This window comes from Alligator sinensis, unplaced genomic scaffold (genome assembly GCF_000455745.1).
Source record: "Alligator sinensis unplaced genomic scaffold, ASM45574v1 scaffold216_1, whole genome shotgun sequence".
In the NCBI taxonomy this organism is placed as follows: Eukaryota; Metazoa; Chordata; order Crocodylia; family Alligatoridae; genus Alligator; species Alligator sinensis.
In genome coordinates, this window is record NW_005841868.1 from 2,830,753 (window position 1) to 2,840,979 (window position 10,227).

Genomic DNA, 10,227 nt, shown 5'->3' on the forward strand with positions numbered 1-10,227 from the left:
GTGGGGGCTAGGAGAGCAGGTGGGGGCTGGCAGGGGTCCCAGCCCCCTACTTACCAGCTCCAAGTCTGGCTGCAGCTCCCTGCTGCAGCCACCAGGGACTGTCTGAATCATCAAAACTCTCTGAATCTTTTCTGAAGATTCAGAGAGCTTTGAATCGATTTGGACCTTTTAATTGGTCCCTTGATTCGATTCGGAGATTTGGCCACCGAATCGAGCCTAATCTCTGCATCAAATTGCCACCCGAAGCTTTGCTCAGCCCTACTGCCTGCCATTCAGCACCTCTTTAAACACAGCTTCCCATGCAGACTTCTGGGAAAGCCCTAGCTCTCCACACCCAGGACTTTTCTCTTGGGAGGGACTTGGGGTCTGAATTTTCCCCTTATCCTAGCATGTGGAAGGGGGGTAATAGGGAAGACCTGGTTGGACCTACTGCTACCAAAGCAAGGTCCCATGTGGAGAGACCTTTCATTCTGACAGTTCCATCCCTCTGTCCACCATGAGAGCCAGGTTTTGGGGCGTGGGTGGTTCCCTGACACTTGCTGGCAAAGAGCTGTGGGCTGGCTGGTTGCCAGGTGTCCCAGCTGCACTCATGGGGGCTGTCTGTTCCAGAATCATCGCCACCCCCGGACGCTTGATGCACGTGGCTGTGGAAATGAACCTGAAGCTGCAGAGCGTAGAGTATGTGGTGTTTGATGAAGCTGACAGGTCAGTTTCCTGCCATTCCAGCAAGGGAGAGATTTTTCTTTCAGGCGTGTCTTGACTGTTAGTGGATACTCCCAGGGTCAGGGTGGAGGGTGGTTGTGCTGGGACTCTGCCTCACAGGGAACACTAGGTTGTGGCAGCCACGGAGCAGCCAGTGAGGGGCAGAGGTGGCCAGTGAGGCAGCACAGACCAGCCCAAGGGTCCTGGGAGAGCAACCAGCAGCCTCCCATGCAAACCCCACCCAACTTAGGGACAGGTGTGTGGGGTTCTTGGGTTCAGGACCTTAGGAACAGTCAAAGGCTGGATTTTGAGGCTTGCCCCTGTGCCTGCGGTGTGCAGGACCCTTGGGGCTCCTCTGGTATGGTGGATCAGGTTCTCACTTGCCTGTTGCATGGTTGCTGACGTTGCATTGCTTCCCTCCCCCAACCCAGGCTGTTCGAGATGGGGTTTGCGGAGCAGCTGCAGGAGATCATCGCTCGGCTCCCTGAGAGCCGCCAGACTGTGCTCTTCTCTGCCACGCTCCCCAAGCTGCTCGTGGAGTTTGCTCGGGCTGGTAAGGAGCAGCTCTGGGGGTAGGAGGGGAGGGGTGGGGTGGAGGCCGCAGAACAGGCTCAGTGGTAGCAAAGCATGGGATTCCTGGAAGCATGGGATTCTCTTGCTGGCCAGGTCCAGCTAGGATCCTCAACATCCCACCCTCCTTGGTTCAGCACTTTGCTGAGGACTTTTGTGGATCTGGTTTTAGCTGTAGTGGAAGCAAGGGACTGACCAAAGCCAGGCACACACAGACTTATCCCACCATGCTCTGTCCTAGCCCCAGGCCTGCTGGAACCAGCACGTGGCCCAGAGCCTGGTGCCTCAGCCCATTCCGATCTCATACAAAGCCTGGTCTCTGCTAATCCCCACTTTCCTGCACCCTTTCATGGCTCTGCAGCTCATCCCCTCCTTGTGCCCATTCTTCAGGTCTCACCGAGCCAGTGCTGATCCGTCTGGACGTAGAGAACAAGCTCAGCGAGCAGCTCAAGGTGTGAAATATTTGAGTTGGCAAGCATTGATCAGTCTTTGAGCTTGACTAGAAGAGTCCCTGTCTGAGCCAGGCCTCAGTGCTTTGCTGTGGGCTGGCAAGGGAAGCAGGCTGGGCGGCAGTGGTAGTAATTGGAAGCCTGTCTCCTACTCCCTGAGCTTGATGGATGGTGCTGTACACATGTCCCTGTCCCTCTCTAGTAAGCTGCATTTCTTAGCTTCCAGCAGTGGTCACCACTGGTAACTGCTGCTAGTGACATACAATCCCCCTGTGAGTCTTGTCTCGCAGGTGCACTGAGGAATCACAGGAGCACTGGAAAGAAGTGCTGTTACCTCCTGCTGCAGTCTACCCCTTACCAGGCCTGACAAGGACCTGAACCCAGGACTGGCAGAGATGGGACTCTGCGGCCCTTTTGCCTCTCGAGTCCCACGTGCTCACCTCTGAGCTAGCCAGGGCCTGGCACCAATTCCCTTCAGTCTCTGGGGATACAGTTTGGAGATGACCCCCTGTCTGTGCCAAGAGCGCCCTGGGTGCTTTCCAGACAGGCCAAAGCCCTGACCTCCTAAACGGCCAGGGTAGGGCATCAGTCGTACACCAGCAACACCAAGGAGCCTCTGACCGGGACCCAAGCCCCTTGTGTCTGGCTCTGTACAAACCCAACCATGATAGTGGTCCCTGTCTGAGGCTGAGCAACTGGCTGTGCTAGGCCTGACATCTATCTGTGCCATGCCATGCAGCAGGGGCCTCATTCCCCCTCTCCCCTCACAGCTGGCCTTCTTCCATGTGCGTGCGGATGACAAGCCAGCCATCCTGCTGCACCTGCTAAGGAATGTGATGCGACCTCAGGACCAGACAGTTGTCTTCGTAGCCACCAAGCACCACACTGAGTACCTCAAGGAGGCAAGTGCAGCTTGGGGCAGAAGGTGCATCACAGGCTTGGTGCTGGCACCACTGTACAAACTGGGAGCAGTGGGGCTGGGCCAGGCTCTTGTCTGTTGTGAGGGCACCCCAGGGGCAGCTGTGATGAAGCAGAAGAGGAGTCTCCCCTGCCCAGAAGGAGGTGCTGTTGCAGGTGTTGCATTCCCAGCCAGGGCTTCATGGGTGACTCTGCCCCAGTGGAGCTCCATTGAAGGCCCAGTGGGGACATGGACAAGCACCTGGCAGTGCTCACGGGCACTTTGCCTGGGGAGATGCCTGCGTAAGCAACTGTGCATGGTGGCTTTGGTGCTTCTTTTTGAGGCTCTTCCTCTCTGTGCCACCAGAGGGCAGCACCTAACTGGAACTGGGAACCGTGGCCAAGAAGGAACCTTCTGGGCCACAGGGACCAGTCCTCTCTGTTTACAGGCACCCCGGAGCAGCTCCAATGCCTGGGGGAGGCATGCAGGACCAGGGGGCTGAAATGTATGGGCCTTACAGAATAGGCACGGGTCTAGTCAGAGTTCTGACACCTGCCATGTGGCCTTTGGCTCATGCCTCGGGCTTTGGTTTCTATGCCTTTACCACAAGAGGGGGAACCTGCCATCTCCCAGGACTGATGTGCAGCAAGCTGGATGACTGAGCAGCAGGAGGCTATATGAGCAGCCCACCCAGCCCCCCCTCCACAAGCTTGTGCTCATGTGCCCAGCAGATCCCAGAGCCATCCCCACCTGGTGGGAGTACCAGGGCTGCAAGAGAAGCAGGGTGTGGATCCAGGCTTCCCCAACACACAAGGCACTTCAGGTCCCCTGGTTCTCCCCTTACGCTCCTAGGAGTCCCTTCCACAGAGCCAGATGTCACACGTCTGTGCAGTCTCCCTGGGATACATCAAGTCCCCACCCCCTGGTGCTCTGCCATGGCTCAAGCCAGTGCCCCAGCTCACACAGCCCTTGGCTCCAGCCTGTGCCCACCCCAGATATGACTAAATCACCTGCGACTTCCCTGCCCATAGCTGGACTCCTCACCTGGGGAAATAAGTGCAGCAAGTCACAGATGGGCCTGGAGCCCTTTTTCCCCTTAAAGGGTCAGTGGGGAGCTGTATTGCTACCAGGGTCCTCTAGATTCATGTCAGCCTAGAGGTTGTATGTGGTGGTGGGAGCAGCCCCCGGGAGCCTGGGGGGGGGGGGGGGGGGTGTCTGTGAGGCAGGGACTTTGACTGCTGCTGCTCAGCCAGCTTCATTTGGGGTGGGGCAGGGCTGCAAAAGTGGGGTAATTGGGGAGACTGCTTGGAGGGGGGTAGGTCCCTGGGCTTGGCAGGGATCTAGGTCTGATTTATGCACATCCCCTCCACCCCCTCCAGCTGTTGACGGGTCAGGGTGTGAACTGCACCTACATCTACAGTTCCCTGGACCAGACTGCCCGCAAGATCAATATTGCCATGTTTTCACACGGCAAGTGCCCAGTGCTGCTCGTCACGGATGTCGCAGCCCGTGGGCTCGACATCCCCATGCTGGACAACGTCATCAACTACAGCTTCCCTGCCAAGGCCAAGCTCTTCCTGCATCGTGTTGGTGGGTCCCAGGGCTGGGCAGTGGGGGCATACCCTAGCCAGCTGGCTGTCCTGCCCCATCGCCCCAAGAGCCCTCACTATGGGTGACTCCAGTCAATGGAGCTGTTAATGCAGCCCAAGCTGGAGGGTCCTGGGAGTGGAACTGCTCTTCCAGCCTCATTGGGCTGCTAGGGGCTAGGCCAAGCCAGGGGAGGCAGGGACAGTGGTGGCTTCCATCCCACAGCTGTCTGCAGGCTCCTTAGGTGAGCCTCCCAGCAGGGGAAGCAGCTGGGCCAGGCACTGGGTGTGTAGTGGAGGGGCATTCACTGTGGTGGCAGGGCCACACAGCACTGGGTCCCCCATTGGTGCATGGCCATAAGCTGAGACTTGCCATCAGCAAGGGGTCAGAGGCGAGTCTCCTAGGAGCTCCAAGCTCCCTCCTTAGCCACTCCCCTGCTCCTGGCTGAGGCTGGCACAGAGGGCAGAGTCCACATGCTTGGCTGCCCTGGAGGCTCTGCTTCCTGTGATTGGTGCCATGTTCTGCCCCAGCCCTGCAGTCTAAGCTGGAAACCAGCAGGACTAATTCATTGCATATAGCTCTGGTTTAACGTCTCATTGTCCCTTCTGCCCCTGCTAGGCCGTGTGGCCCGTGCCGGCCGGAGCGGCACTGCCTACTCACTGGTGGCACCAGATGAGACACCATATGTCTTTGACTTGCACCTGTTCCTGGGATGCCCGCTGACCATTGCCAGCCCTCATGACAAGCCTTCCGGTAAGGTGCAGTTGTGTGCTGGCCCCAGGTGGGAGGAGGAGGCCCCTGCCTGGAGCTGGGCTGTGTGGTGGCGGCAGGGGGGGGGTGTACTGAATCCAGCCAGCCTGCTGCTCTCATGGTCTGGCCAGGCAGAGCAGCTGCAGTGTTTTGGGGGGGGGAGTGCACTCAGACTTCATTCTGGGTACACTGTTCTTATTCACGGAAGTTTGAGGCCATCGTGGAGACCCCAGAGGTAGTAATAGATGCCAGTGGGGTGGTGACTGGAGATCCAGACCTGTTGCAACATGGTTCTGTTCTGCTTCATAACCAGGCTTGCCTTCTGGGTGCCAGGCAAGGATGCAGGTCTCCTGGCCCCAGGTTTCAGTCTGGTAAGGTCACACCTGCAGTGAAATGTAATAGCTGCCCTCCCCATATAAGAACTAATATAGACCAGACCCAGCCTTCCCCACCCACCTTTCAATGCTGAACAGGGACCCTTTTGTCTGCTGTGCTTTCTGGGAGCCGTCTGCCCATGCTGGCAGTTAGGCTCAGGCTGGTTTCTGTCCCAAGTGTAGGTGTGGGAGGGGCTGAGATTTGTAGCAGGGATTCATGCCAAGGCCACGTTCAGAGTGCAGGAGCAGGATGTGGCCAGGAGAGGATCAGCTCTGGGTGGGTTCTTAGATGGGTTCCTCCTCTCCACAAACCCAGAGGTTCACAGCAGTGCCTGCAAAGGTTCCTTGCCAGGGCCCAGTCCCCTGCGTGATCTCTGCTCCCCCAGCCAAGTAGTTACACGGGGGGGGGTTGAGCTGTGGCTTGGAACGGAGGTGGGGGAAGGCAGCAGCAGCAGCTCTGACATGCTTCGCTTCCCCAGACGCGGGCGGGGTGTTTGGCCGGGTGCCCCAGAGTGTGGTGGATGACGAGGAGTGCCTGCTGCTCACTGACCATGAGAGCTCGCTGGACCTGCAGAGCCTGCGCAGGGTGGCAGAGAACGCCCACAAGCAGTACCTCAAGTCCCGGCCCAGTCCCTCCCCGGAGTCCATCAAGAGGGCGAAGGAGCTGGACTTCTCCCAGCTGGGCATCCACCCACTCTTCAGTGAGTACCCACCCCGGGGGCATAGGACCTGCAAGCATTGTCACCACTAGTGCCCTACTCACGCCTTAGTGCAGGAGCCCTGGAGTCTCTTGGGGGAAGCTCCCATGGCCAGTGCCACTCTCCTTGGTGTGCTGCTCCTCCAGGGAGAGGCTTGGCCTGCATAGCTGGAGGCTTTCCCAGCAGCCAGTGCTTCTGTGCTGTTCTCAGCAGCATGCCCTACTGGCCGAGCTAGCATGCTGCCTTGTGCCCTCTGGTGCTTCTCCTGACTTAGGCGGGAGCCTGTATACACAATTTTGCTCTGCTCTAGTTAGAAGGTGATAGTGTGTGCATGTCCCTCTCTGCTGACCCCTCCAAGGTTCTCGCTTCGAGGAGGATGAGCTGGAGAGGCTGAAGCTGGTAGACAGCATCAAAACCTACCGATCGAAAGCGGTGAGTGAGGGCCCCATCCGTGTTCCTACCCCCACCTCATTCCTGCAACCTGGTTTGCAGAGGCCTGGCAGCTTGGCCTGTTGGCAGAGAAGCTGCCAAGAGCTCTGCGGGCTGGGCCTCTCCCCAGTGCAGTGCTTTCTGGTCCTGCTGGACTGAATCTTGGCTAGTCTCCCCTGCACGCACACGCTTCTTTGAATGGGCCTGGGTAATGAGGCTTACCAGAGACTCCACTAAGGCATGGGTAAGGTGCCACTTGGTCGTATACCTACATTCCAGCCCAGCTGCCATGCAAGATCATAGCGAGCAGGGGTCCCTGCCCCTCTGTCAGAGGTCCTGCAATGAGCACAGATGCTGTCAGCTTCCCAAGACCTCCCTGCAGCAGCATTATTACAAGGCACCTGAACAGCCACTTCGACTGTTCTGGCTGTAGCCCATGTAACTGGGGCTGCATGATCAGCTGCCCCTACATAGTGTTCCAGGCCTGGCAGACCACTGGGCATTTTCGGGTGTTGCTGCGTGTGGACCCCCGTCACTCGCAGGTCACGTGTCTCGCCCTAGACCATCTTCGAGATCAACGCCACCAGCAAAACAGCAGCCAGTGACGTGATGCGAGCCAAGCGCAGCCATGACCATGCCCGCATTGACAAGTACCAGCAGGGGCAACAAGAGAAACGGGCTGCAGCTGTTCTGCGGGGCCGTGCCCAGAGTCCACCTGCCACAGTGCCTGAGGAGGAGAACGGATGCCTCCAGGTACAGGATACAGGTGTATTAGTGCCCCCGGCATTGGGCATTTCTGGCTTTCTCCTTTCCTCATGCGCAGCCTGCCTCTGCTCCTGCATGCCCAGCCTGCCACAGGCCTTGTACTGTGCAGAATAGGGCTGGGACATTTTTGGGGGTGGGCCTTGGAGGAGTGGGTCATCTGAACCTGCTTAAAAGTAAAAGGTCTGACTGTTCAAATCCCTGGACAGACAACCCATTTACTCCAGTGTCATGAGCCTTGCACTGGAAACCAAGAGTGGCAGATGGACAATGGAACCCTCTGAACCAGAGTGGTTTTGCCCAGTGTGGTGAAAAGTTACCTCTGAAACATTCAGAGCTAGAGCTCTACTGTTGGGGTAGGTAGCATCTGTCTACGCCCACCCCAAGGTAGCTGCTCAAGGCCAGTGAGCCATTCTGCTCCCTTTCCAGCTGGTGGTAAGGCCCTGTAATGTTAGCTGCCTGCTGCATATACCTAGTCCAGCCTGGTGCTTTTCCATCCATTCTTGATCCTGGTATACTTTGCATTGGCTTCCAGGACCCATGAAAACTACACTGAGGCACCCAATCATTGGTCTGTACCCCAAGAGAAGTGTGCGAAGCTCTTAGGGCTGGCATAGTTATGTACCAGGGGTGGCATTGCCCAACTGCTTCTGATAAAGTGGGGGCCAACCTTTTTGGCAGGCATGCCACAAATTAAGCCCTCTGCCCTCCCTGAGTACCACTGTGATCCCCTTCCCCTGCCCAATCTGCTGCTCTGCTTTGTGCTCCCTGCTCTATCTGGCAGTGGTTTGCCTGTCATGCACCCCCTCATCCCGTGGTCTGGCGCAGTTGCATACAGAGACTGCCCATGCCACTTGTAACATGTGCCTCAGGGTGGCCATGCCTGCTGTAGCCCATCAGTGGCCCAGATGGGCCTGGCAGGGGAGAAGGGGGAGGATAGGGTACCTGTATGGTCACTGCCCATATCCCGACAGCTCTGCTGTGCTTGGCTTTCCCAGGATATATTCTCCTCTGTGGTGGGCAGGAAGCGGAAGCAGCGCCAGACAGGGGACACTGTCCCAAAAAAGAAGCAGCGGGAGGCATTGCAGGACAAAGAATTCTACATCCCCTACAGGCCCAAGGACTTTGAAAGCGAGAGAGGGTGAGCTGGGGGGTGGGGACTGGGCTGCAATCTCGAGGCTGGGCAGCAGGGGGTACCCTGGCTCCTGGACCCAGGGTGACTTCTGGGTCCTTTCCCACATAGGCTGAGCGTCACTGGGGAGGGCAGTGCCTTTGAGCAGCAGGCTGCCGGCGCCGTGTTGGACCTCATGGGCGATGAGACCCACAACATGAACAAGAGCAAACAGCTGCTCAAGTGGTGAGTGCCTCCCCTCCCTGGCTACAGGGACAACTGCCCTCACACACAGTGCCCCTTGCCCTCACCCTGAGTACTCTGTGCAGCAGGCTGGAGTTCGCCTTCCTACCCTCCTACTCCTGCTTTGAGGGCTGGGGGTAAGGGGAACTGCAAGGGGGATGAGTCCCAGACTGGCCCCAAGATCCTAGCCCTCTACCCCCCCTTCCAACCCCATCTGGATGGCGACTCAGGGTGCTAAGCTTTCCCCATGGCATGGTGGGGCAGAGACCCTCTCGCTCCAGGGGCTCCAGCATGGCCCCACTCGGGGGGGGGCGGTGAGCATGTGCACTGAGCCCCTCCTGTTCCAGGGACCGTAAGAAGAAGCGGTTTGTGGGGCAGACAGGCCAGGGGGACAAGAAGAAGATCCGCACGGAGAGTGGCAGGCTCATTGGCAGCTCCTACAAGAACAACCTGTATCCTTCAAGGCTGGGACAGTGCCTTTGAGGTGTGGAGGCTGCTGGCAGCAGGCCAGAGGTCGGAAAGGGAGCCAGCTGTAGCGGGTAATGGGACATGATGAGGCCAGACCTGCATTGCTGCCCTTTCTGTCTGAGGCAGCAGAGCATGTCTGAGTGCCGGGGCCAGGTATGAGGGACTGGAGGAGTCTATGGGCACTGGGCAAAGGCAGGGGTTGTTCCAGTTTGCAGTGGGGGGAGGGATCACTACCCTGCATCTCTCCCTAGTGGACCCTGTTCCGCATTGCGGCTCAGTGGGCTCAGGAATGATCGTGGATGGGGGTGGGGAAGGGAAGAAGCAGGGTTGGGGTGGGGAGAGGTCCAGCCCCCCTGCAGAGGGCAGATCCCAGCTGTCCCCTTAGCCTGCTGCCCCAGCTATGAGAAGTGGAAGCAGAGATACAAAATTGATGAGAGGGACTCAGAGGAGGAGGGGGAGAGCCAGCGCAGAGGCGGCAGGCGTGGAAGAAGAGGGCAAGGTGAGTGCCTGGGATGGGGGGCACCAACCCTTGCTAACTCACTATGGTCTTGCGGTGGGGGGAGGGGAGGCAGGTCCTGGTGCATGCCCTTCTGGTATGCTCAATTTATACAATGTGTTGTCAGGGGCAGAGGCCCTACAGCAGTGTCCAGTCCTTTGGCCACTTAATTCTTGGCCCAGCATCGGGTCTCTGCATCTGCAGGGACTGGAGACCCAGAGCTCTGTGTAACACGGCTCTATCTTCTCCTGCAGGCACCAGGCACCCACAGCCCTCCCCAGGTAGAGACGGAGCCCCACGGGGGAAGGTGCGTTCGGAGCTGAGGAGCAAGCAGCAGATCCTGAAGCAGAGGAGGAAGACAACCAAACAGCGCTTCCTGCAGGCAGGGGGGGGTCGGCGGCTCAAGGCCAAGAACCGGCAGCGGGTGCAGGAACTGCGGCGCACAGCTTTTGGGCGGGGGGCAGGTGCTAAGAAGGGCAAGATGAGGAAGCGGCTGTAGGGGCTGGGCTGGGGAAGGGGCTGGGCACACGAGGCTCGGCCTGCTGGGCTGTTCTGAGCCAGGAGCTGATACCCAGCCCATGTGCCCTATCTCTGCTCCCCTCCCCCAGCCACATTTGCAGTACAGACTCTGGGCTGAGAGGAAATTAAACAACACAGTGGTTGTATTTTAATTTCTTGACTGTTCATCTT

General features: G+C 58.3%; 1 protein-coding gene across 1 annotated transcript in view; it reads left to right on the forward strand.

The window, feature by feature from the left end:
• The window catches only part of DDX54 (DEAD-box helicase 54), a 15,257-nt gene extending 5,073 nt beyond the window's left edge, over positions 1–10,184 (forward strand). The window contains exons 7-20 of the mRNA XM_006016800.3: positions 610–705; positions 1,134–1,255; positions 1,663–1,724; positions 2,492–2,623; positions 3,999–4,209; positions 4,825–4,959; positions 5,810–6,031; positions 6,387–6,460; positions 7,019–7,210; positions 8,218–8,360; positions 8,463–8,576; positions 8,921–9,025; positions 9,440–9,540; positions 9,792–10,184. Of these exons, the coding sequence (XP_006016862.1) occupies positions 610–705; positions 1,134–1,255; positions 1,663–1,724; positions 2,492–2,623; positions 3,999–4,209; positions 4,825–4,959; positions 5,810–6,031; positions 6,387–6,460; positions 7,019–7,210; positions 8,218–8,360; positions 8,463–8,576; positions 8,921–9,025; positions 9,440–9,540; positions 9,792–10,036 (1,954 nt within the window). The 3' untranslated portion in view covers positions 10,037–10,184. The remainder of the gene's footprint in view (positions 1–609; positions 706–1,133; positions 1,256–1,662; positions 1,725–2,491; positions 2,624–3,998; positions 4,210–4,824; positions 4,960–5,809; positions 6,032–6,386; positions 6,461–7,018; positions 7,211–8,217; positions 8,361–8,462; positions 8,577–8,920; positions 9,026–9,439; positions 9,541–9,791) is intronic.
• The last annotated feature ends 43 nt before the right edge of the window (positions 10,185–10,227 follow it).